Raw genomic sequence first — 27,123 nt, 5'->3', positions numbered from 1 at the left:
TTTTATTTTATAAATAGCGCCAATCACGCGACGTTAGTTGTTACTAATCTTAATGCCATCTAGTTTTAAACAAAGCGATTATAATTTAATAACTAGGTGTTAGTTACGTTTTAAATAAATTAATCGATAGATGGTGGAGAGTATTACTTGTCAAATTATAGAAGTCTGTAGACTCAACAAATTTACAGGTTGACAATCATATGGAAAAACACCCCAAGCAAAATGGTGATAATTAAATTGGTGTTTATCATGTAATTAAAGAAAAATGTGAAAAAATGCAATAATATAAAAAAATATTTTCATGCATTTTTTCGTAAAAATGGTAAGTAATCTAGTAAATTATTTTTTAGTAGTTCCATAACCAAATGTTTTAAATAATTTGGTTTATTATTTATAACATAACCATTTCATCTAAAAAACATGTATAAATAATCATTTTCCTTAATTAAAGGGCGCTAATATTTCACAATTGGAAAGAGATATAGGTTCAGATCAATTTCCACCGAACGAGCATTATTTTGGTTTAGTCAATGTAAGTAAAAAAACCTAAAATTTCCTTAAATATTTTGTCTAGTTTGTTTACAACGATAATCGTTTCATTTTTCAGTTTGGGAATACATGCTACAGCAATTCAGTATTACAAGCATTATATTTTTGTAAACCATTCAGGGAAAAAGTATTGGAATATAAGGCCAAAAATAAGCGAACTAAAGAGACTTTATTAACATGCTTGGCAGACTTATTTTATAGTATAGCTACACAAAAGAAAAAAGTAGGTTCCATTGCGCCAAAAAAATTTATTGCACGGTTACGAAAAGAAAAAGGTACTATTTCATATAAATTTTTCCTTGTATTTTATAATAATTTCTTTTTTTTTTTTACTTGCAGAGGAATTTGATAACTATATGCAACAAGACGCTCATGAATTTTTAAATTTTTTAATAAATCACATTAATGAATTAATATTAGGTGAATAAATTTTTTAATTTATTTTAATTATTTATTGTTAATCTATATTAGTATGCAAAATTTATAGTTAAACCCGTTGTCGGTTAGTCAAAACCGTGAAGATAGTTTTTAGAATCATTGAAAACAGTACAATCTCGTAAATTTCCGAACAATTACTTATCTATTCAGTTCTCAGTTAACAATAAATAAAGAAAATAAACATTAAAGTTTAAAAATATTATCTTAATTATCCTTTTCAAGTAATTAATTATACTTAACTCTTTCAGCGGAAAGGCAGCAACATTCATCTAAAATAAAAATACATGGCAATAGTAATGATAGTGCCAATTCAACTAGTGAGCCAACATGGGTTCATGAAATTTTTCAAGTAAGTAAAATAAAACAACTTTTATAGTACTAATCAAATAAGAACATACAAAACAACAGCTAAATTCAAAATTATATTCTCTAATTTCCAATTCGTAATTCAAATACAGTTAGGATTCTTTTCTTATTGCCGTGGAAACCTTATGGTTAGGTTAGAGTGGCTGTCCTGGGGTGGGACATACTTAGACCATAGGATCCGTTGTGATACCGTAAATGGGTTGGCCCATCCCCGGCCACTACTCCATGAACCATTTGGAGCTGTTTAAGAACAGCAGGAGGGCTTTGAGAGGTCGTCAAAGAGAGGCTGGCTCAAGTAAGTCCATCTCCTCATGACATGAGCTGGGCAGTGACAGAGAAGATGAGACATTGTCTCCTCCTCGTCACCACTGTGACAGCTCCTGCAGTAGTCGTGATACACTGCCAGGCCCAAGCGTTCAGCATGCTTGCCGTCCAGCCAGTGTCCTGTGATAGCCGCAACAACTTTGCGAACAGAGGCCCTTGGAAGTGATATGAGAACTTCGGAACGCCTGCGATTGTACTTAGACCATATCTGTCTTGTAGTACCACAGGTACGTTCTTCCCTCCATCTAAGATTGGCCTTTTTCAGGATATCCTCTTTCAGGAGTAATTTGCAGTTCGCAAATGGAACTCCCGGATATTTATTGATGCTTGTGTCCGGCAGCATTATGCCATTTCTGGCGAGCTCGTCGGCTTAACAATTTCCTGGAATATCTTTGCATCCCGGTACCCATACCAGGTTTACATTCATTTGTTCCGCCAGCTCATTTAAGGACGTACGGCAGTCCTGTGCTACGTTTGACGTTTGGAAACCTTATACTAAAGTTAAAAAAACTAGCTTCAATTCATCATTTTAACAATAAAGAATTTTAACAACAATAAGGAAAGAATCCAAACAGTACTTGAATTACAAGTGTAAACAAACTATTAATTTGTAACATGTTCTATTTAAAAAAAAAAAAAAAAAAAATTATTTTAAGAGAATCACTCTAAAAAATGCCCATATATGTATGGATCAGCTGAAACTTTCATTTATTATTTAAAATAATGAAAAATTTTCAAGGAATTTACAAAATTAAATTTTATTTATATTTTAACAAAAAACAGCTTAAATTCCCATACTATGTTAATAAAAATCGACAATATAAATCCAAAAAGAGGTATCAAAATAAAATAAAAAATTTCACACTTTTCAAAATCCTTTGCCAAGACTAAGAGATGAAAAAAAATTTCTTATATTCATAAAGAAATCTAGAGATTTGTTTTGTTGATTGGAAACTTAGAAAACTCCATTCCTAGTTTATATCTAGCGTATACCCTCAGCCTTTTGGGGTACCTTTACCATATGCTTTCCGGTGATTTTACAATTAGAGCACTCATAATAACTAGTTAAAATTTATTAAATATGGAATTCTAAAAATTAACACACGAATAATTGAAATAAATGAATTGCAAAAATCGACTTTTTTAATTATCCACTAAAAAGGATTGCTTCAAGTTCAAAACCTACACTAATCGTCAATCGATGGTTTTCTACAATTTCTTTCCCCTAGTAGAACGAGTCAAAATGTGTTTTTAATGCTAACAACCGAAAAACATTTATTTTTGGCAGAAAAAGGTACAATTTTTTACCCAAAGATCACCGACTTACCTTCATCAACTGTGGAATCATCGAGGCAATTAACAAAATTTAATATACCCTCGACAAATGCGAATTCTTTCTTGTAGCTCTCTCCAAACTGGACCGATTTTTTAACGAACATAGCTAAGAACACTCTCAATGAAGTAATACCTTACAAACAAACAAAAAATAAAATCGTTTCATCCGTTTAAGAGCTATAATGTTATAGAAAGACACTAATAGTGGTCAAACTTAACGCAAACCTCTTTTTGTGTTGAGGGTTAAAAAATCTAGCCGACAAAACTTTATTGTTTACAGCATTTCTCTAGTGACAATTTTGCTACAATATCAAATTAAGATGCCACCATATTAAAACGGTACAGACTGCGAAGCATGCGCAGATTGATTTTTTTTATAAGTATCAAAAATCATTTTTCAAGACCCAAATATCTCAATTTTTTTATTTGCACACGCGTAACTATTGTTAAACTCTATTTATAAACAAACTCCGGGTAACTGATAATGAGCATGTGACTTTATTTTCCGAATTATTGGCTAAAAGCCAAAAAAGAGTATTAAGTCCAACCGATCAATTTTTTTATATCAACATGCACTATTTTCACCTACAACTAGACTTATACGAATTACAGAGTTGCAACTCGACAACTGGCTATAATAATTCGTACTTATTAAAATCAGAAGAACACCCGAATTCAGTAGCTACAATTTAAACAGATGGCATTACTTGTACTTATAATTTTTTAAAGACACAAAAAATGTGTACTATTATAAAGGAAATGGACCGCTTTTTCAGTAGTTCCAATTTAGACCAACTGATTACTTACTATTTATCAATTTATTTTAAAATACGATTATTATTTCGGTATTCTTGAATTATTGCATTAACACATACAATTTCTGTATTTTACAGGGTATTTTAACAAGTGAAACACGTTGTTTATGTTGTGAAACAGTTAGTAGTAAAGATGAAGATTTTTTTGATTTACAAGTGGATATTGATCAAAATACAAGTATAACGCATTGTCTACGATGTTTTAGTAATACAGAGACACTGTGTGGTGATAATAAATTTAAGTGTGATAACTGTTGTAGTTATCAAGAAGCACAGAAACGTATGAGAGTTAAAAAATTACCAATGATTTTAGCATTACATTTAAAACGTTTTAAATATATGGAACAATATAATAGGCATATTAAAGTATCACATCGTGTTGTATTTCCATTAGAGTTAAGACTTTTTAATACATCGGATCATGCTGTCAATCCAGATCGATTATACGATTTGGTATCGGTTGTCATACATTGTGGAAGTGGACCAAACAGGGGGCACTATATAAGTATTGTTAAAAGTCATGGATTTTGGTTGCTGTTTGATGATGATATGGTTGATGTAAGTTACTAATCTATTTTTGTTGAACTAGGAAATTTAGATTAAATAGTTTGCTTAATACATATAAGGGGGAGTACAGTCTGGAATAACTTGATATTCAATAACTCTGGTCAATACAACTCCACATAAAGTCAATCCGGTACCAAAACAACTGATGTTAATCCTGCGACTGTGTTCACTCACTGGTCCATGGGTTGGCCTTGCCTTTAGTATGGTCGAGCTGGCATGGATCTGCGGATTTTTGGCTTTTTGGTTAACTCTGTGATTGCGTTCATTCACTGATCCACTCAACCCAACAAGAGAGGGGTGGTTAAATGTCTATAGGTTTTGTCTTTTTCTCTGCGATTCACTTATTGCGTTTCTTATGCCTATACAGCTCGCTCTATGGTAAAAACAGCCAGTAACTAAAACTTAATAACAAACCAGAAATTAAAACTTTTGTTATTGGAATGTCCTTTGTATAAGAAACATATCTAATATTTAATCTTATTTATATTTACAGAAAATTGACGCGTCCACGATTGAAGACTTTTATGGATTAACGTCCGACATACAAAAATCATCAGAAACGGGGTACATTTTATTTTATCAGTCAAAGGATTATGTATAGATATTTATTTAAAAACAAATCATCTTGTTGATAACTAAAAAATTAAATGCCAAAAATTGTATAAAAGAATTTTCTAACAAAATATTATTCGGTGAGAGATGACAACAAAAATTTTACAGCTCGATTGCGGTTCGAGGTCACAATGTCAATTTGATAAATGAATGAATATATGTCATCGTATCAGTTGTTGCGTCCTAAACTACAACATATTATATAATTCCAGTTAGAAGAATAATTATAGCCTCAAATTCTGTTCTAAAATAATAATAATATTGAAATTGATTGGAAAATTACTGAGAGGTTGTGGCAAATGCCTAAAGTTTTCTCCAATAAAAAATATATCGTACTATACATAAAATAATTATATTATTTTTCATGCAAGTTAATTGTATAATTTCAATTTATATTTCTTTATTATGTTGTTCTTATGTAAATAATTCAAATTATATCTTTTAAATATATCTTTTATTTTTATTTTTTTAAATTCCTTTTGCTTTTAGTCTTTTCTTCTTAACAAACTTTATTAACTTAACCGAGTTGTCTATAAATCTATGTGTGAATGTAATGGAATTCAATTTTCAACAATTTTCCCAGTGGTTGAACACGATTTGAAATTATGCAGATATACTAAGATCCTAAGTCAATAAAAAACTATGTTACTATCTTCCCAATATGATAATGGAATTTTAAAATACAATACAAAATATAAATTTGAATGATAAAACCATAGGAAAATATATGATTGATTAGCGTGAGTGGTATTTTAGCCTTTCTTAAGTTTAAAACAATACAAACAGTACAAAATAATTATATCGTTGTAATATAGTTGTGGGGTGGTTGATATTTTTTAACAGGTCAATTACATGATTGAAGGAAGAAAATAATCCATGGTTTATAACATCGAATTTATTATTTTGTACTGTTTGACAAAAATCTTGAAAAATCGAACTTTTTTCATTCTATTTAATATAATTCCCAAACAATGCATTTTACGTGAAAATGGGCTCGATATAAAATTTAAGAGGGCGAAATTTTGAGAGTACTTCAAGAATGGGTGGCTTAAAATGTAGAAGATGTTTAATATTCAGCAAAAATTTTTTTTTTCTGTTTGTAATATACTTCATTACTGATTTTATATTATTATTAATTTGTTTTACAACAATATTTGAGAAATTTCAATGCCCCCAAGGACAATGAAACAATATCCAAATCAAAAAATGTTCACTACATTCGATTCAGTTAGTTGAAGCCCAATTGAAGTGTATGTGATATAATGTAAAAAGAGTTATATTTTTGAATAAAAAAAAGACAGTGACTTATTTACACCCGTGGAGACTGTAAGCCAATCGGAATCATGCTAATTTACATTTTCCAGTTGGTTTCTATAGAAAATTACGATTATAATTAGACAAACCATTTATCATTCTGCATGTTATTTTATCAATTCTCCATGCGGTGGTGTTGCTAAAACGTTGTGCTGAAGTCATTGCCGTTTTTATTTATAGTTTAGAAAAACCATTAAATTTACATGAAAAACAGCCAACTGGCGATAAAAATTTGTACTATTAAACAGGAAGTGGACCGCTTTTTCAGTAGTTCTAATTTAGACCACCTGATTACTTACCATTTGGAGTGACGTGTTATGACTATTCTTTGCATGCAGAAACGGACTGAACGCATCTTAGCGGAAATGTTTATAATATCAGAATCTTTTCATTATATCAGTTAAGAACGGCAAATTTTTAATATTCTTTATTTAAATAATATCGCATTATCTTTTAGATTTTTATTTGAACGGCATATATATATAAGAATTTTTTTTAAATTGTAATTATCACGCGTGGGAAAAATATTTTTATAATTTTAATAATCATATATACTATGAGTTTATGTACAATAATTTCATTATTTATATAATATTTTTGCCTATATCTATTTTTTTTAAGGTAGTATAACATTGACGAGTTAAACCTAGTAGGTCAGTTGGTTAAGGCGTAACCAATTGCGTCCGCGGTATGCCTAGGGTAGCGAGTTCGATTCCCGCCGTCACAACAAAAATTAATTTAATTAATAGTTGTGATGGGCTGGTGTAGTGCATGGCGTATGCATGAAGGAAGTGCACTCAGTCTCTGAAAATAATTGAGGAGCTGATAAATGAAATTATCAGCGGTAAAAGTGGTAAAACACATATAGTAAGTATCACAATGGGCTATATAGCCTAAGTGTGTCCTTCGTGGACAGCCAATATAACCATAACATTGGCGAGGTACATAATTAATTGCTGATTTGACACACTATTTCTCACCTCGATAATGCTATACTAGCTTAATAAATGAGAATTATTTTACACACCGTTAATAACTATGAGTATATAAACAATTTTATCATTTACTTATTTAATATTTTTGCAGTTGCTACCTCTGGCACTAGATGTGTTCTGCATTCAATGATTACTAGCTTGGAGAAAATAAAAAACGAAGCTTCTTTTGAACAATTATATTATGAAAATAACAAATGTATATTACGTAGAAAATAATAATATTGCTATAATAGAGTATTTAGAGTATAACTTTACACAAAAAACATAAATGTAAAATATAAATAATAACAAAAAAAAAAATTATTAATAAAATTTTAATATACTCCTGATATATTACGTATATACAGAGTATAATAAACGATTCAAAACAATATTTAACAAAATTCAAGGAAAATAATACTGGCAACATGTAAATTGATATACACTTCCACAACAAAATTGCACCAAGCTGAAATTTGCTCTCAGTAAACTTCAATGATTAATCAAATTATTAGGATACAAAACTGAAACAAAGGTGATAGATTACGTATGGATTAATCGCTTTACCTTGATTTCATAGCGAATTTTTCAGGTACTTTTAGAACAATACGTCAATATCGTCTGAAATATTGAATTTTCATCAAAATATAACAGTTGCGTCTCACCAATAGAAGATAGAAGGACGACCTTACTAAACAGTTGTTATGATTAAAAATATGTCGTGTGAATCGTTTCCATTCTATAATAAAAAATATCTTGTTGTGTAAATTAGATGTTGAAAAAGTTTATCCATATGAGAAAGCCAACGTATTTTTATGGAAACATATTTTCGCAAACAAATAGATTCGTTATGTTGAAAGGACGATTCCTTCACAAGGGACAAAAAAATCTATGATCATAATAATCTGATATGTGTGATGCATGAGTCGTGGTCAATAACTTTTCTTTGGAGCCAAATGCCAATCTAATGTAATTATGAAGCGCCTATAAGAAAATTAGTTTTAAAAAAATACAAAATACTATAATAAATTAGAGTTTAAAAAATGATGCATTTTAACTAGTGCAATTTTATGGTGGAATATTGTACTTTACCCGTATTTTATTTTACTGTAAAACAACATAATATTAAAATTTATTTGGTTTATCAAAAAAAACTGATAAAACTTTAGTACATTTTTCAATTATCACTGGTATCACTACAAATTCTACGTTTTCGTTCTGCCACTTTTAAAGAACCTTTTTTCTTTGATGTCCCAGCAGGAGGTTCATCTTCTTTATCTCCACCAAAATCATATCGTTTTTGTAAACGTTCTCGAATAAATAGACCTTTAATTATACGACGCCAATTACCATATACACGTTTTTCAATTTTTTCACGTGCTCTTTTTTCTGTTTCTATTTGATCCTAAAAAAAAATTGAAAATTGAATTTCGGTATAGTCATTTAGCATTCGATTATAAATAATCTTACTTGTTCCCAAGCTTCAAGTAAAACATCTTTAAACTCTTCACAAACAACAAATCCATCGAAAGTTGGATGACAACTTCCACTATGATAATCAAATCCAACAACTGCAGGTGCACAATCGATTTTTAATTTCTTAGCAACTTTGTTCAATCCTGGTACTAAAAAACACGGAACATATTCATGAGCATATTGAGTTCATTTACATTTCTGATAGCAATAATTCGTCTTTGAAAATAAGAGATTCCAATAAGTACAAATACTAAGCTTTGATTTTCTTGACTCGTTAGTCTAATAGCTTATTTTAAAAACATCTTTCCGATATCTAGTCACAGTGCTTTAGTAACTCTATTTGCTCTTTCACCTAGGCAATGTTTCGTGTCATACGTTGAGCGCAGATAGTAAAATTGCATGAATTGTAATTAAATGGTCCAGTGAGAGTGAATTGGGAAGCACTGGAACTTCGAATCTTAAAAACAATGGCGAAATATGTCACCAAATTTAGACAAGTATCGTTTGATGATTAGTATTAACAGAAAATCGTATGTATATGTTATTAGAGCCACTATTTATGTATTAATCGCGACTATTCGATTTCTCTATCTTATTGGACTAAAACCGTCCTAATAAATCGGAATTAATCGAAAATTGAGTTTACAATTTATTATATTTAAAATCCATTCAAATTTTGAAACGATGCTAATAGATATTAATCAGTAAAAATTACTTTTATTTTACGATTTATTCGTATTGAAGACCATTCAAAATTTGAAATTAATGAGAATGCATCGTAATAATAAAATAGGTATGTAAACATTTTAATATCACTAACAAAGTGAGAGAAAATAAAATCACTTACATTGAAGATGAACTGTTCCAATTGGTAACATGCACATCTTAAACAATTCAACATTTCCATACGCATTTCGTGGAACCACACCATTTTCTGCTACTGGTGGTTCATAATCTTTCGTTTGCCATATACCAAATATTTCCAACGGTATATCAGTTGTAACAGTACCTGTTAAACGGTCATATTTTGGGCGTGCTTTCACAATTTTATAAGGCTTTTCAAATGGTTTCACTACACGAGCCTGTTTGACCCATATTTCTCTTGAGTGCAATGTATGTACACATTCACGAGCATAAACAGGTTCGTTTCGTACAAAGCCTAATGTTGGTGAATCAGGAGGATATATTGCTTCAAATTTTAATAAATGTCGTTTTAACGCGTACAATGGATGATTTTTATATCTGAAAAAGTTATGAACAAGAGATAATTATATAATAAGAAGTTCAATATATAATTCAAATATTTCAATAAACTTCTAATAATTTTTGGTATAAAGACCGAAATAATGAAAAAACTAAAAAATGGGAATTTTGTTATGAAAATACAGAATATTCTAAGCAACTTTTTCCAATAGTTTTTGTTTGATATCTCTAACCATCTCTGACGCTAGGTAAAATATTAAGTCGGGACTATTTGTCAATTTTTAGTAGGCTGAGTTTAAAGTTCAGTTTCGATTAAGGATCTTAAAAAATGTGATCCATCATCCTGTATGATTGTGCAAAATTTTAAATAGATATTCCTACAAATAATGAAAATATGAGGATGTCTTCATCTTAAATGCGACCAGACTGCAGTATATACAATGCATACATGTACTTGTTTCATTTTCAATACTAGGACGTAACCACTTAATTCTGCAAATGATTTACAATGGAGTTTTTTTGAAAATTCTTTATTCTTCGTTTGAGAAGATTAAAATCAGTTGAAATCTTTGGAAATCAAAAATATCGGTAAAACTACTTTTAAGGTTTTACAATTATTTATCAAAGTAGGTGGTCACGTCCGGCATCTAGTATTGAAAATGAAAACAAAACATGTATACATTATAAAAATATATCATTTTACAATACTTAATCGTGTTTTTTTAAAATTAAATCGATCAATGGAAGCCTTTACAACCGATTTACAAATAGATGCTTTTTCGAAAACCTTTTTTTTTGAGGTACAGATTAAGTGGACACTTTTGTTTAACATCCAAATGTCTACCATTAAAAATTTTTAACTAAACTTATAGTAAGTATCCTTACTATCGAAAACATTAAAACTACTAACTCAGAAATAGCAGTAGGTAATGGTTGATCTAATTGTTGTCGAGCTAATTCTTCATCTTCTTCTTTTTCTCGAGCATTCTTCTTTTCTTGATAAGGTTTTAACGTTCGATTCCACCAAGTAGGATCATCACGTAATTTCCTTGTTACTGTATTCCAATTTTTACTGTACCGACTGGTAACATCTTTTAGCGTTCCATTATTATTCCAAGCAACCACATAAATTACAGGCTGTGTGGCTCGAGTCTAAAAATTTTAGAGGCACAAAATTAACAAAAATTGCAATTCTATATATAGGATAATTTTGGACGCGTCCGTTTAGATCTGTTTGATTGAATTCAGTCAAAAATTATCCCAGTTCAAAATTTATTCAATATATTCAACCAATTTTTACAGCAATTTAATCAAGATTCAGGACTTATTCGTCATTTTTAAAAATTTTTTCCAATATATTCTGTAATCAACGAAAATTGAAACTTTTTGATTTTTACCAGGAATCATAGTTGTTCTGAAAAAATGAGACTTCTTAGCCTCACCCAACTCTGAGTAGTAGGCCGAAAAGCTAATGGTGGCCCCAGCTCTAGGGGCTTTAGGCATTGCGATGCCTGAATTATGTTATACCTTTTATTAATGTAAAATATTTGTAACAGTGCAGTTTTGTATTTGTTTTTTAATTTAATGACTAAGGAAGGTTTTTACCAGTAATCATATTTACTATAAGTAAACAGAAACTTACGTGTAATTCTTGCACACAATGTACTTGTCCTTTAACAACATCGACACTAATCCATTTTTCCTCTTCTTCAACAAAAACTTCAACCCAAATATCATTACCTACTCTTTTTTTCTTCTTATCCTTATCATCTTCATCATCGTCTGTCGATAGTACTCTCCTGTCCATACTTTTTTTCAACTGATTTACCTTCGACTTAATCTTATTTTTAGTTTCAATGTCAAATTCATCATCACTACTAGATTTCTTTTTCTTCTTTGGTATAGCTTCATCTGAAAGATATTCACTATCATCATCACTAAGAGGTTCCGATAATTTTTTCATTTTATTTGTTCTAGGTCTTATTGAGATTTTAGGAGCAACATGTTTTGATGGAGACTTAGTGGTATTATGATCGAAAAATGGACTTTTTAAATTACTAGCTGATTTACTACGTGTCTTAATTCCTTGAGCTTTTAATAACTTCTCTTCATTAGTCAATGGTTTTTGAGCTGTTGTCTGCTTTTTCGACGTTGTTGTGTTTTTAACGTTACTAGCCGATTTACTTCGAGGTTTAAGTCCTTGAGCTTTTAATAACTTTTCTTCATTCGTCAATAATTTTGAAGGCTTAACTCCTTGGGATTTTAATAACTTCTCTTCATTGGTTAGTGGTGTTTGTTCTTTCATTTGTTTTTGAGTAACGGTTGTTCTATGTGATTTTGAATCCTTACTTATTTTTCGCGTTGGGGTTTTTTCATTATTTAAAGACTTTTTGGCTTCAAGATTAGTAGCTGGAGACTTCCTTCTAGCTTTGCGTTCTTCCAATTTTTCTTCAGGTTTTGAAACTTCGGGTGTTAAAGACCGCGTTTTAGCGCGTTTATTAGTTGACGATGTCTCTAATAGCTTACTCTGATTTGGTGTAAGTGTGCGATTTGTTTTCTTTGTAGATTCCGAAGCTGACTTACTGCGTGTTTTTGTATCAACTTTCTTTTTATCTGGTGTGCGTTTTTTAAGTAAATCAGAAAGTGATTTTCTTGGAGCTTTTGCAGTTTTTTTCTCTTCTTGAAACTCATCACCCGACGATACATCATTGATTTGAATTTTAATTGGTTTTGAATTTTTGCTCATTCCTCTTGTTTGACGCGTTTGAGCTATGTTGGGTGTAATGTCATTTGCCCCATCTACCTGTGGTATTTTTGGTAATTCACTAGATTTCGATTTATCTTCAAAAAAAATTGATTTTTTTACGCTCAATGACTTGGTTTTCAAATTTTTCTTTTTATTTAAATCTTTTAAGGCGTTGTTTAATTTTTTTATTTCCTTATTTTCTACTTTTTTTGGTAATTCTTGTTTTTTAGTGGATAGCGAGCACAACTCACTTTGAAGTGGTCGTAGAGGTACAACTCGAAAAGAAAGTACTAAACGACACTGTATACCTAGTGCCCTTAACATACAAACAAAGATTAAAACGTGATTTTTTCGCGAGGATGCTTCTTTCCGACTTATATCTAATTTCAAAGCTCTATCTAAAGGTAAATCTTTTAAAATTTCTTGAATGGTACGATTTTCTGGTTCAGGTTTTATTTTAAAAATTTTTGAATACCATTTTGTTATCTGTTCCAAATAGGCTAGCGTAATACGACCATCAGGATAACATTTCTCACCAGGAATTAAACTTAAAGCTAGACCTAATAAATTTTCATTATTTAGAATTGTATTTACATAATTTCCATGCGCAATCCAACAAAGTAAATGTACTCGATGAATATAAACTTGATGTTCTTTTTTAACTCGATTAATTTTACGTTTTATAACTGCCATCATATCAACTTCTTTTTTACTTTTAGACCTTGATTGATTAGGTATTTCAACGGTAATTTGTACACCTTGTTCAGGAACTGAAGTTGACGTTGAGGGTTTGTCAACTGCGTGCTCTACTTCTTCAAATTCAGAATCAACTTCTTCATCTGTGTCGAATATTTGACTTGATTCATCTACACCGGTTTCACCCATTTTAAGAAGTTCTTTAACGTCTAATAACTGTTCATTTGGTGTTAATTTTTTATTGAAATTCATCATTTTTTGTTTAGCATCATCAAGTCTTTTTTGATAATCCTCAATTTCTCGAAAAACATCATTCTTTACTTCTTCTTTAGTTTTGACAGGGACATCTTCCAAATCAGAATCTTCGGAATCACTAAGTGCTTTTGGAATATCCAATGAATCATTTTTCGTGTTACTTACATTAGATTTTTCAAAAAATGAAATAGAATCAATATTATCGGTTGTTTTAAAATTTCCACCAACACTACTATCTGATGATGAACCATCATCTTCATTTTTTGAAGAACTTGGTGATTGTACATGCTTTTTCTTAGTATTAATAACCGGTTCATCATCTAAAAATTCTACTGTCTTCGTTTTTGATATTTTTGGAGCACTAGGTGAAACTTTTTTCTTGGATTTAACAACCGGTTCATCATCATCAGATGAATCTGATGAATTTTTCTCCTCATATTTGACTGTTTTTGAAACTCTTTTTGATGCTCGTCTCATTATTCGATAATAAATATCTTGGCGCCAAAATGTTCAATATAAACAAATCAAGTTTTTATAATTTTTTTAAGAAAGTGATTTTATTAAAATTTAATAATTTATTTAAATAAATAACAACTCAAACTATTATATCTTTAATCACTTCTTTGGTTTCTATAACTGGTCCTTTTTCTCATGATAGCCAAAATAATACAAAAAAAAACTAGTTTTCTTATTTCTTTTATGTTCCAAGGACATTCTCACAAAAAATAACTATCATTTAATTATAGGCATTCAAGTTTCAAAAATAAAATCTTAAATAGAACTAGGTTATTTGTAAAAAAACGGTTTTATGAAAGATTGGATTGGAAATTTTTAATAAATTTTAAATTTTTTGCTAGTTGCATGAAGAATTGCAAAGAATTGTGCAATCTTTAAATTTTTGATGTGGATTTAAATATCGCTTCTTAATCATAGAATATTAACACTTTACCTATTCTCTGATATTATCTTAATCATAAAATATTATTACATATCTATAAAAAAACATTTAACAAAAAGAAAACCGATTTCAAAAGAAAAACTTTTCCAAAACAAATTAATATGCACTAAAAAGTAAAAAAATAATTTATAATATAATGTAGTTAAAATTATTGTTATTTTTGAAGTCGGTGTCAGCCAAGCCAATGTAGTAAAGGTAAACTGTTCTGTCAGAGTTGTTTCCTTGTATGACACCGACTCCAAGAATAACAATCATTTTACATATTATAAATAATTTTTTTACTTTTTAGTGCATATTAATTTATTTTGGAAAAGTTTTTCTTTCGAAGTCGGTTTTCTTTTTGTTAAATGTTTTTTTATTTAGTGATTTTTAGTGAATCTGAATTTCATTTACTATTGTAACTAAAAAAAGAATCATCGAAATCGGTTGGCGTGATATTGAGTTATTCGTCTTCCTGTCGTGCATACTTAATGCAAATTTAAGATTTTTATGGTTTTCTCATGGATGCCGTTGTCAGAACTGGACTGAAATGAAATAGGACCACACGGGAAGCACGAGCTTTCAAATAGATAAGGAATCATCAAAATCGGTTCACCCAGTCGAAAGTTCTGAGGTAACAAACATAACCAAAAAAAAAAATACAGTCGAATTGATAACCTCCTCCGTTTTTGTTTGAAGTAGGTTAATAATATTATATATGTTCTTAATATTCAAACATTTCAAAGTTTGTTCCAATTTTGATACTGGCGTTTTATTACTTTTACAAAAAAATGAAAATTTTTTACTTAAGTTGCTTGTTTCGCTATGGGTAGTGTCAGAAAGTTCTAAATTTTTTTATAGTTATTAAGAATATTATAATACAATAAACATAAAAAAAAGTCGATTGACTCGAAATAAATTAAATTAAAGTTTGGATTACTAATATGGAGAGCATAGGAGAGATTGTGTTTTTAACTCGTTGATTGAATTATTAAGATATAATAACTCAGAGTTAAACAATTTTATTGCTGAAGAGACAAAACTATACTTAGAATATTGGTAGTTGAAGAGAGATATCTATTTTAACACAGACTTTATTACAAGAATACACAATATTTTATAACGAGAATATCTCGCGTTAAAATTAACATTAGAGTTAAAAATAACATATTATTTGATTACAGCATGTATACTCTTACCGTGCATATAGTCCAAAATATTTTTACAAGCCGAGTTCATAGCGGAAAAATATCTTTCCGCTGTGGTTGTGGCAAATTGAAAAATATGGGTCTGTAATTTTATTAACTGATAAACGTGAAAAATTTTATTTCATATGTTTTTCACTATTTAGAAAAAACTATTAACATTCATTATTGAACACATTGTAAAATTTAAATTCTTTCACAAACTTGCATAAGAGATAAGAACTGCATTCGATGAGTATTGTTAAAATGCAGAATTGACGTCAACTTGACTCCAAAATATGTACATTAAACGAAACATACCCACCGCGCGTACTTTGGCGTCGTTTGTCGAAAAATCAACTTGAAACAAAATATTTCTTAATTTGCAACAGACGTTAAATTTTCATATTTTTCCGATCCTAAGGTCCAAAAATTTTTTATGCAATCCAATTATTTTTATACAACACAGTACTCGAAGATGAACAAACCGTGAAGTTATATGTTGTTAATAAAATCATACATAGATGTCAACACAATCAAAATAAATATTAAGATATATTTTTAAATTTTTATTTAAGGTTATAAAATGAATGTAAAAGAAAGATTTTTATCAACTTGTGAAAAAGATTTCATAAATAAAGCAATCACCGGTGGTATTGTAAGCTCATCATATATACCTGTTACTTATTCGTCAATTTAAAATAATTTATAAATTTTAGAGGCATGATGGTCGCACGCAATATGAATTTCGAGATTTAAGTATAGTATTTGGCATTGATTTTGGTTCTGTTCACGTTTGTTTAGGAGAAACTAGGTAAAATATTCAGATAAAATATTAAAGTCATCTTATATAAAATTTTGTATCAGAATTTTAGCTCAAGTTACCGGAGAAATTTTACCAGCTAGAAATGCACGACCACACGAGGGTATATTATCAGTTTACTTAGAATTGGGACCTATGGCTGCGCCGCATTATGAAGTAAACCGACAATCAGATTTGAGTACACTCGTAAATAGAGCATTAGAGAAATGCTTAAAAGATTCAAAAGTGATAAATTTAGAGGCACTATGCATACGGGCTGGTGTAAAAGTTTGGTCAATACGATTGGATTTAAATGTATTAAATTTAGATGGAAATTTAGTTGATGCAGCATCAATTGCTGCATTAGCAGCTTTAGCACATTATCAACGACCAGATGTTACATTAATTGGAAACGAAATTACGATTCATAAATTTCATGAAAAACAGCCGTTACCTTTGATTGTTCAGCATTATCCAGTCTATGTAACTTATGCGTTTTTTACAGAAGGGTAATTCATACTATCTTAAAAATCAATTTATTTTGAAATATTTGCTATTTTCTTTTTATACCATGTATATATGTAATATACATCAAGGTATATTAAGTTTAGTCCCAAGTTTGTAACGCTTAAAAATATTCATGCTATGAACAAAATTTTGGTATGGGTGTTCATAAAATCGCCTAATTAGTCCATTTTCCGGTTGTCCGCCCGTCTGTGGGCACGATAACTCAAAAAAAGACTTCAAGCTGAAATTTTTACAGCGTACTCAGGACGTAAAAAGTGAGGTCAAGTTCGTAAATGAGCAACATAGGTCAATTGGGTCTTGACCTATGAGTCCGTAAGACCCATCTTGTGTACCGTTAGAGATAGAACAAAAGTTTAAATGTAAAACATCTTCCTTATCAAAAAATAAACAACTTTTGTTTGAAACATTTTTTCGTAAACATCACTGTTTACCCATGAGGGTGCAAATTATACGTAAATTTTATAATATGTATTATATAAATTGTATATGCATGTGCAATGTGATAGAGTAATCAACAGTATTTATGCATGGCATTTCAACAATTAACTCAGTCAATTGTTTGTTTTAACTTGTTTTTATTTATTACTTGAATTTTTAACGCCAAGAGTTTTTTTTTAAAATATTCAACGTTTGAGGTTTGCAATGATAGAGATGAATTTAATAAAAATGTTTGGATCTTGCCTTACCTTACCGTATATGATTATTTACCTCATAATAATACAAATTTATAACTTTTATGTTTGTGTCCTCGAAATATTTACTAATCCTCCTAAAACACCTTGAATAAGAAATTTCGATTTTTTTTTATTTTTATCGATTTTTTTAATTCTTAGCATGTTGTAATAATCCAAATTAGATATTTTTCTCACTGTTTATAAAAGGTTTTTTCAAATCTAGTAGGATGCTCTTCAGTTAATACTATATTCAATTATATTTTAGTGAGAGAATAATCGCTGACCCAACATCATTAGAAGAAAGAATATCAGAAGGGCAAGTTAGTTTAGCCGTAAATGGATACAAAGAATTATGTGGCCTTCATTTAGAAGGAAATACTCCTGTAGAACCAGATTTAGTCTTAAAATGTTCTTCAATGGCAGCAAAACGAGCCGGAAAAGTAGTTGAATTAATTAAAAAGAAATTAGCTGAAGACACAGAAAATAGGCGTAAAAATGAAATTGTTGGATTTAATGAATGTTTACGTTTAAATAAAATACCTTCGTACAGTGAAGAGTGTATAACATTCCAATTACGAAAATACAAGAAAAATAAAAAATTTGAAAGTGGAGATACATCCACTCTCAAGGAAGAAGAAATAATTGAAGAACCCAAAATAAATATAGTTGCAGAAAATACAGCAGAATTAATTCGAGATGATGTCCAAATGCTCAGTTCGGATGAGAGTGCTGATGTTGAAATTATAGAACCAGTTAAACCTACAAAAATGATGAAGAACAAAAAATCAAACGAGAGAAAAGATTTGAATACAAAACGGCCAAAATCGAATATCCAAACAAAAGAAATTTTATCAGCTAAAAAAAATAAGCATTCAAAACATGATTCAGATAGTGAAGAAGAAGAAACAATGGAACTTGGTTCAAATTTTTAGAATTATAAAAAAATTTCAAAACTGTTCAAAAATACATTTTTTTTTATACTCAAATCGCAAACAAATTAGGAAGGTATTTGTCCTGTGGTATAAAATTTCGAAATCGAGTTTTATTGATTGTTTAAACGGTTACGATAAAACAAGGACTCACATTATTAACGGATGGATATAAATAAATGGTCAATAATTAAGTAAGTGGTAGGATGCGCCAAAACAAGCATATGATATAAAGAAATGGCTCCCTTCAGAGGTGATTTGTGCCGAACAGGAAAGTGCATTAATTTCCAAAATCAAATTGAAAAATCATAAAATTTGTGTTTATGGACGCATGGTTAAGTATATTATGTAAAATATAAAGAGCCTTTCCGTTGAACATACTATACCGCTGGAGGATTCATTCTATTTAAAAAAATACCCAATTCTTTTTTTTCTTGCGTAGTTCAAAGATAATAAGGAAAGTAAAACTGTTTTGTTTTTCTGTGACAATACGAAGACTTGAACAATTTTTTTTAAAGTTGCCATATTCAATCAAATTGAATCGTTACATGGAAACAAATATTAAATTACAATATATTTCTACCATTAACCAACCCTTTTAAAGGGTTCCTTTAAGCACTTTTTCCCATAAATGGGGTGCATAAATGGGGTGTAAAAATACGTTTAAACAACTTTTTTCTCGATGAGGCAGTTTTTAATTACTGTTTTAATAAATTGTTTGCTTTGAAGAGGAAATGTATGGAAAAAGATACTTTAATATTCTTTCAATAATATTCCAATTAAAAAAAGGATTTATTTTTGAGAAAGTATGTGGAAATTTTCAATTTGCTGATTGTTTACATGGTTTAAAATTATGGAATTTTAAGAAAAAAGGTCCTGTAAATTGGACGACAAAAATAAGCGACTTTAATCATCGTAAAATAGTATAATTATGATTGATATAATTCTTAGGATTTATTTTCGCAACAAATGTATAAACAAATTCGTTATTAATAAATTGTACAAACAAATTCTGGATTAAAAAAAATACATGGTGATTTTGATATAAAAAGTTTTTATTATTAAACTCTTTTCCTTATATAAGTCGTCTTAATAATTAAATGTAAAATTAAAAATATGGAATAAAAAACAATTTAATTTCAAGCCAATCTTATTTGTCCAACTTAAATAAAATTAACAAATAATAATAAATTTTTATCTAAATCATATATATAATCAATAATTTGTATCACTTTTCAACTTTTACGCCATTTTTATACCCTACTAGCTGACTCGCGCAACTTTCGGCGTCGCATAAGAGAGAAAGAGAGAGATATGGTTAGACAGATAGGGGCGTAGATACTTACAATACAATTCTATAAAAAAAATTTGAAGTAAATCGGACCAAGGAATCATATTGTCCCATACAAACTTGGCCTTCATTTTCACCCCCTTAGGGGTAGAATTTCGGAAAATCTTTTCTTATCGGATGTCATACAAAGAACACACCCTCCAAGTTTCAGGTCTCTACAATCAGCGGTTTATTCTGTATGCATTGATCCGTTAGTCATTCTGGACAAAGCATTTTACATGTGTACACAAAATCACCTAATTAGACCATTTTCAGTTGTCTGCTTATCCGACCGTTCTAAGTAGAAAAGTCCCTGATTAAAAAAATGTCTTCGTTAATATATTATTTTGAGAATTTCTCAAAATTATTATAATGAGTAAAATTTTAGAAAAAAAATTTGCTGTAATTTATTGGATATGTTCGTTTGTATGAATTCAGGATACCGACTAGTACAGAAGTGCTGTCATTTGTTTGGTCAGTCAACCGTGTTACTGCAATATCCTCAGTATATCAGAAATAATTTACAGAGACTTCCGGTTCAATGTTTAAATTTTCTACATAGAAAATTATTTTGTATTCATTATAGAGTGATCCATTAAGGATGTTATTTCTTTTAATGTGTCTCTATCTTATTATTTTGTACTAGAATGACATGTATTGTGGACATGTGGAAGACAAAATATTCTGGTTAATAAAAATGGTGAAATATTCCATAAATGAACGTGTGTATTTAGGATGCCATTTTTAATTTTTATTAAAGATATCCAATTTACCAAAATTTTTGTTAACATTTCGATACATTGCTGTCTTATATGACATCAATCTGATCTGTCTTGAAATATACCCAAAAAAACAGTCTACGGAAGGACTCAATTGCATATCAAAAAATTAAACTATAATTCTGAATCGTTCATATAAAATTATTTTCTTGGCGTATTTCATTTCTTTATACTAACTTAACCGTTGCACAACAAAAACTGTATACTTTACAGTTACTTCGAATAAATTAATTTATGAATTAGATAAAAATTAAAGTAAAACATATTTTTTTTACAAATAAAAATAAACCCATGAATTATTAAAAAAATTTTTTTGCTCCCTTAAAATGTTTGTACTTACTAGACTGGGGTTGTAATCGTTTCGATTTTTAAATAATTCACAAAATATAATAAATTATTTCTTTATTATCAACGGTAACCTTAATATTTATACAATTTAGGTTACCAACCAAAACGAGTTACCAACCCCAGACTAGCATAAACGTATGATCTTTTAAATAATTAGCTAGATTTATTTCGCTTTACAAATGAAAATTCTTAAACATCTGAATTAATTCCATTTTTTTGTTCTAATCTATTACTATTCGATTTTACAGTGTATATAAAAAATGTTAAAATTTCTTTTTCTTTAACAGGAATCGTTTTGAAATGTTTGAAAATGCTCTGAAAACAAAAAATTTATAAATTAGTTTAAGATATTTCTATATTTTTAACTTCTCAGTCTATAGGAAAGTTATTATAACGAGACCGATCATAAAAATCGCGTTTTCAACATATTTTAAAATTGTCCAATGGAAATAGCATCACGACAAAAATTTGGAGATGTGTGTGTATGTACGTACATGTGGGGTCATTTTTTCCTGATAGAAAAAAAAAATATATAATCGACTTGGTTGAGGTGTAAACCGAAGCGTATTAACGGCAATATGATCCGAAAAGAATTTCATAACATTAGGTCGAATTGACTGTCTAAACAAAAGACTGAACATTTAATTTATCTGAAATACTGTAGTGAACCATAAACATATAAATGTCTTGAAATTTTTATTTTATTTTTTATAACTCTTTATTATACTGGGAAGGGTCGTACCAGACCAACCTCACCACTGTTTAATTTTGAAATTGGTGACACCCGTTTTGCAGCTGAAATGTATGAAATTATGGCTAATAGTCGAAAAATGTACTGCTCAATTACAATTTAGAGTTAAGGGAACAGTTGTTTTTATGATCGCACGTTGCTGTCCGCTGCTAGTGACACACGATTAATAAAACAGAGCTGTCTGTCCACTGAACTCTTTGAAATTATGATTGAATCAGAGATTTTTCTATTGATAAATAGTAAGTAATCAGGTGGTCAGTCGAATACAACCAAATCAACTAATACCAATTTCCGTAATAGCCTCTAAACGAAAAAATATTTCTTAAAAATTAAAATTAAAGTGCATATTCTTAAAATGACTCAACTTCGACACAACATGACAAACCTCTGTACAAGTATTGCAACGAATAACCAAGTATGATTTAAAAAACTATGTACAGGCTATAAATATAGTGAATAAGCCGGGGGCATAGGCAATCGAATTTTTTTTTGAAATGATTATTTTGACTTAAAATTGCCATCTAGTAGGTATTTTTATAAGTTTCATTAAAATCGGTGCTGTTTCCCAAATTTACAATGCAACCCGGCTTATTAACTATAATTGGAATGTTAGATTTTTGAATATTATATAGTGTCGTTTCTTGAGATTTGTTTCGTTTATATAGAGTATAACTCTTGAGAGTGCTATAATCAACAATGTTTTTAATCAAATTTTTATTTTTATACAACGTTGTTTATCTGGTTAATGAAAAATTGTATTCTCGCTTTATTTAGAAACATATTTGTAATGCAATATTATTCATTAAATCAATCATTTATATAAAAAAAACTCGAATACATATATAGATAATACTTACGTCTACTAGTTGAGCTTTATTAATGCCAGGGCGTGTGGGCATTTTATAATGGCGTTTATATCTTCTTAAAGTACTAACTTGTAATTGAAATAGATCAACTTCTGGAATATCTGTATCAGTTTCATTACTATCATCTTCTGATTCTTTTCGACGTCGTTTCGTTCTAGCACATTGTATCATAGTTTTATGATAATCACATATGTAAATATGACGAGCCTAAAAATAAATGAAAATTTAGTGAAATATCTAAATAACACATTGAAAATTTTTAGACTAAGTTAGGTAAGTGTTTCAAAATTCCAAATGATTGATGCCATGGAAACGACTCTTGGTTTAATTTAACATAGATTCAAAAACAAAAATCCCGCGGTGAATTTGTTAGCTGTTAGAATTTATAGCGCCGGGAAATTTTAGACTTCAATCAAATAATTAATTTTTGGGATGCTTTCCTTGGTATTCACATTAATAACGATATTCGATTGCTTATATTTACAGAAAATAATTATATCAAGTTGATACAGACTATACTATTCTACGTTGGTTTAGAATTGGTTTTAATTTTTTACGATATTTTAAATTTTAAGATAAGTTTAAATATTTAATCTAATACTGGCTCCTATTTATGCAAGTTCAACTTCAACAGGTTATAAATAAACTAGTGAACGGAGAATCCTTCGTAAGTTCGAACGCCGAATTGTTTATATTATTTGGGATCCTTATTTCCGTAGTTATATGAAATTATTTATTCTTTTTTTTTTTTCATCGAAATATTTGCATAATATAATTTATTATTCTACGTGTAAGTATAAAATTATTATGAATAGTTCACAAATGGTTTTTGAATTAAAATAAGAAAATATTTTGAAAACTTTAATTTAAAAAGATTGATCAAGAAAAATAGCGGTTATGAATATTTAGAATTCACACCAAGTCACGAATTTCATTCGACATTTTGAATAAACAAGCTAACGACAAGTGTTACGGTTACATAATTTTAATAACAATATTGCCGAATTGATTTTTACCTGTTTTTAAGTTTACGGGTTATTATCTATTACAGGTTTTTACTTACTTTTTTTCGAATTAAAGAGAAGGTCAAGCTGTGTTACGGATATGTTAAGGCAAACCCCGAAACATAAACCATAAGGTTGTTAGATAAAAAAAAAAAAAATTAGATAAACAAAGCAAATAACTAATTCTTACAAGTGGATCGATATTCAATCGTAATTTTCGTTGTGTAACTGTTTTTTGTATTCGTTTGCTGTACGAAGCGTTTCCTGCTGGTCTCAAACACCGTTCACCATCGTCCACTAAGCAACAAATTTGATCGTTTGGTCCACGAGAATCTTCTTCACCAGTACTAAAACCGTTCATTACTGCCGTAAAAAAAACACAACTAAATAACTACATTCAATTAATTAAGGACAACGCAAATTATCAGTATGTGATGAACTACTTTGAGAAAGTTTTTTTCACTGATTCGAACCATATATGCCTATAAAGTAATTTGTTTATTGTCATGGCATTAATGTTCGATTAATATTATAGCAGGTGATTGGCTTATTTTTATGAAACTTCTACTTATATATTGTAAAGGTATGGTTAGATGGCTGTTTTCTTTGTGCAATACCGTATTTTATTATGTTATTCTAGTAAGACTGCGTCAACAACATTGAAATTTAAAAACTTGTTACGTTTTTTTTTACTTAAACACAGTTGCCAAATTTCTTGTTTGAATGGTAGATTCTTATTTTTAACGTATCTTTTCTTACATTACGGTATTAAAAAATGAGAAAATTTATATTTAAAAGAATTATTTACGAATTTAACTAAATATTATTAATTAATTTTTTTTATATTTGAAAGTTTTATAATAATACCAACGGAATTGATTTTCCAATTTATTTAATAATAAGATTTGTTTCTATGTATGCCTATCTGAAAATTCAGAAGCAAAACTGAATATTCAGAAGCTTTCAAAAAATTTCAGAATTTTAAATAACTAATTTTGTGTGTATAATCATAATATTTCTGAATTATTTTGTTTTAAAAATCTCTCGAATTCATTCTTTTTTGCATTAAGTAACCACTATATAGATTCTAGATACTAATTTAATAAAATGAATGAAATAAAATTTTATCAATCAAATTAAATAAACAATTTCACACGATCTAGTTGAAATTTTGACGCTTCTCCGCTTTCAAACTTTTTATACTATAAATTAACTTTTACTTCTTTAGTAAATAGTTTAATACTTATAAGATATTTTAGGTTTGAATAAAAAAATGAGATATGCCTTTGAGTTATTACTTTAATCGAGTAAAATAAGTGCGTATTTCATATGCTTCATTACTGCGTAAATTATCTTGTTGTTTTAATAATACGTAATTAAAAGGCGGCAAACAATTTCTGATCTAGCTGGATCTTTATAACCCCACCTAAAAAGTTTGTTTGGAAATCATATGTTTTCTCTCAATTATTTTGGTGAGTTTGCCTAGGGACATTTGAATTTGTTACTAGATTGTGTCATTTAAATGTAGTTTTACTTATTTTAAAGTAATAATTCGAGTAAATTAAATGCTTTAAGTAAAGTTTTAACTAAATTTTATCAAATTATTAAGTTAAACGTGAATATATTAAATATAATAAGTTTTTTATATATTGCGCAATTGTATATTAGTTAGAGAGAAATGAATGAGTGTACACACTGTTTATGTACGTTACGATTGGTTTAATTTTTGCGGCCTATCTGAAATACACCAATACGATATCAAGTATAAGTTGTATGTTACTTGTATGTACCGCATAAGTGGCGTGGGGTTACTAGATACGAAGCCGAGAATTCTTTAGTTGTTCATAGCTATCCCAGGTAAGAATTTTTTGTATTTATTTTATTAAATATTGTCATTAATTAATATTTTAGTATTTAATAAGTTCATTTAATTTTATAATTATTTGTTAAACTGCATGTCATAACTCTATTTGCATGAGTAGAAAACTGATATGTATTAATATTGCTATATACTTTACAATAGCTAGCAAATGGCTGCCATAAGCAAAGCATAGGCTGTGGCATATGAGATTTTAAATGAATTTTTTTAAGTACTATTCATGCTCAAATTCGTACTCATATTTTAAATCTGAATAGCTTAAACATTTAACTAATTGTAGAAATTTTTTGATGCGTAATTCATGTAGGAAACAAAGTGATAATTAAATTTTAAAGTGAACATTTGTATTAAAGTCTGTGTATAATGTTAAACAGTATATACTCAATATAGCATTATACAGTGCATATGGACTCCATTAACTGTATATTCAGATATGCTTGTTCAATGTACATTAGGTTCTAATATACGTGTCCTATGTAAACTTTATTTTGAAAAAACATTTTTAGGTGTAATTTTTCAAAAAAATTCTCTAAAACGCATTTCACTTAATTCAAAATAAAATATGTTTTATTCATAATAACATTAATTGCGTTTCCTTTGTTTCATTTTTTTGTCTTTCATATTTTTATATTTATTACTTCGAGTATTCCCAAACATATATCTTTCGTTATGTGATATTTATTAGCAATCTTTTCCCGCCAATTTTATTACATTTACTATTTTGCTGAATCTCGCAGTTTATTTTCAAATTTTATTTTTAATTTATTTTAATAATAATGGCAAAGGTGAAATGAAGGGCAAATTATTTTTATTAATTTTAATAATTTTTTTTTTCGTTTTTCTTTTTTTCCCATTTTTGATATTTGATATTTTCAAAATTGTGCATAGGTTTAATTCATTAATATGTTTATATATTTTTTTTAATTATAAGAATATTGGCAAATTTTCAAGAAAATTTGTTACATCTAGAAATGAAAATAATCTTTTATTATTATGCTGTTTTTGTAACGGTTTTAGGCATTTGTTTTAATATTTTTAAAAATGTTTTCTGTCTTTTTTTAATACAATATAGTATACATGTAACGAATTTTCAAAAATTATTTAAGCCTAGATATTCTTTTATTTTTAATACTACTATTATATTATTTTTTAAATATTAATTTTAAAAGTGATTTAGAAATATTTTACTATATAAGTGTTTTTGTCTATGATTTTATTCATTTTCAACTCTGAGATTCTTAATTTTTATATTTTTTGATTATCCAGCGTTATCATGTTAATTACCGGATATTGTTAGTCAATTTGTGAAATTTTACCCATACATCATTATGTTCTAAATGCCAAACTAATTGTATTTTTTATTGCGTCTTATAAATTATAATTTTCATTTTTTAAAGAAAAACGGTATCTAAAAAAGTTTTTTAAATTTTCTAAAAAAAAAA

At 28.8% G+C, this 27,123-nt stretch overlaps 4 protein-coding genes across 4 annotated transcripts; 2 read left to right on the top strand and 2 right to left on the bottom strand.

The window, feature by feature from the left end:
• Positions 1 to 185: 185 nt before the first annotated feature.
• On the top strand, positions 186 to 5,354 carry LOC123292377 (ubiquitin carboxyl-terminal hydrolase 46). The gene is made up of 7 exons (XM_044873008.1): positions 186 to 322; positions 452 to 532; positions 608 to 824; positions 889 to 969; positions 1,236 to 1,336; positions 3,906 to 4,385; positions 4,888 to 5,354. Exons 1-7 carry the CDS (start codon positions 302 to 304, stop codon positions 4,993 to 4,995), a joined length of 1,089 nt encoding a protein of 362 aa, XP_044728943.1. The 5' UTR covers positions 186 to 301; the 3' UTR covers positions 4,996 to 5,354.
• Positions 5,355 to 7,720: 2,366 nt separating this feature from the next.
• Positions 7,721 to 14,199, bottom strand: LOC123292430 (DNA repair protein complementing XP-C cells homolog). The gene is made up of 5 exons (XM_044873088.1): positions 11,616 to 14,199; positions 10,884 to 11,125; positions 9,618 to 10,012; positions 8,765 to 8,919; positions 7,721 to 8,699 (listed from the first exon to the last, which is right to left on the bottom strand). The coding sequence occupies exons 1-5, from the start codon at positions 14,145 to 14,147 to the stop codon at positions 8,472 to 8,474; spliced, it is 3,552 nt and encodes a 1,183-aa protein (XP_044729023.1). The 5' UTR covers positions 14,148 to 14,199; the 3' UTR covers positions 7,721 to 8,471.
• A 2,127-nt stretch (positions 14,200 to 16,326) lies between these two features.
• On the top strand, positions 16,327 to 19,607 carry LOC123292191 (exosome complex component rrp45). The gene is made up of 4 exons (XM_044872755.1): positions 16,327 to 16,449; positions 16,511 to 16,605; positions 16,659 to 17,102; positions 18,061 to 19,607. Exons 1-4 carry the CDS (start codon positions 16,378 to 16,380, stop codon positions 18,725 to 18,727), a joined length of 1,278 nt encoding a protein of 425 aa, XP_044728690.1. The 5' UTR covers positions 16,327 to 16,377; the 3' UTR covers positions 18,728 to 19,607.
• Positions 19,608 to 19,761: 154 nt separating this feature from the next.
• Positions 19,762 to 24,342, bottom strand: LOC123292193 (histone deacetylase complex subunit SAP30 homolog). The gene is made up of 3 exons (XM_044872756.1): positions 23,993 to 24,342; positions 22,790 to 23,005; positions 19,762 to 21,496 (listed from the first exon to the last, which is right to left on the bottom strand). The coding sequence occupies exons 1-3, from the start codon at positions 24,161 to 24,163 to the stop codon at positions 21,371 to 21,373; spliced, it is 513 nt and encodes a 170-aa protein (XP_044728691.1). The 5' UTR covers positions 24,164 to 24,342; the 3' UTR covers positions 19,762 to 21,370.
• Between the last annotated feature and the right edge of the window lie 2,781 nt (positions 24,343 to 27,123).

The sequence above is a fragment of the Chrysoperla carnea genome, chromosome 2 (genome assembly GCF_905475395.1).
Source record: "Chrysoperla carnea chromosome 2, inChrCarn1.1, whole genome shotgun sequence".
Lineage (NCBI taxonomy): Eukaryota > Metazoa > Arthropoda > Insecta > Neuroptera > Chrysopidae > Chrysoperla > Chrysoperla carnea.
The sequence above is the reverse complement of the archived record's forward strand: the minus strand, read 5'-3'. Positions and strand labels throughout refer to the sequence as shown.

What these genes read in the sequence shown, in the direction of transcription:
- LOC123292377 (XM_044873008.1), top strand. Translation starts at nt 302, where the DNA reads ATGCATTTTTTCGTAAAAATG. An exon ending in ATTATTTTGGTTTAGTCAAT is followed by an intron (nt 533 to 607) that starts GTAAGTAAAAAA and finishes TTCATTTTTCAG; the next exon opens with TTTGGGAATACATGCTACAG. An exon ending in GGGTTCATGAAATTTTTCAA is followed by an intron (nt 1,337 to 3,905) that starts GTAAGTAAAATA and finishes TGTATTTTACAG; the next exon opens with GGTATTTTAACAAGTGAAAC.
- LOC123292430 (XM_044873088.1), bottom strand. Translation starts at nt 14,147, where the DNA reads ATGAGACGAGCATCAAAAAGAGTTTCAAAAACAGTCAAATATGAGGAG. An exon ending in TTACCTACTGCTATTTCTGA is followed by an intron (nt 10,013 to 10,883) that starts GTTAGTAGTTTT and finishes TAACTTTTTCAG; the next exon opens with ATATAAAAATCATCCATTGT. An exon ending in TACTTGAAGCTTGGGAACAA is followed by an intron (nt 8,700 to 8,764) that starts GTAAGATTATTT and finishes ATTTTTTTTTAG; the next exon opens with GATCAAATAGAAACAGAAAA.
- LOC123292191 (XM_044872755.1), top strand. Translation starts at nt 16,378, where the DNA reads ATGAATGTAAAAGAAAGATTTTTATCAACTTGTGAAAAAGATTTCATA. An exon ending in GTTTGTTTAGGAGAAACTAG is followed by an intron (nt 16,606 to 16,658) that starts GTAAAATATTCA and finishes ATTTTGTATCAG; the next exon opens with AATTTTAGCTCAAGTTACCG. An exon ending in TATGCGTTTTTTACAGAAGG is followed by an intron (nt 17,103 to 18,060) that starts GTAATTCATACT and finishes ATTATATTTTAG; the next exon opens with TGAGAGAATAATCGCTGACC.
- LOC123292193 (XM_044872756.1), bottom strand. Translation starts at nt 24,163, where the DNA reads ATGAACGGTTTTAGTACTGGTGAAGAAGATTCTCGTGGACCAAACGAT. An exon ending in GATTGAATATCGATCCACTT is followed by an intron (nt 23,006 to 23,992) that starts GTAAGAATTAGT and finishes ATTTATTTTTAG; the next exon opens with GCTCGTCATATTTACATATG. An exon ending in ATAAAGCTCAACTAGTAGAC is followed by an intron (nt 21,497 to 22,789) that starts GTAAGTATTATC and finishes TTTTGTTTTCAG; the next exon opens with AGCATTTTCAAACATTTCAA.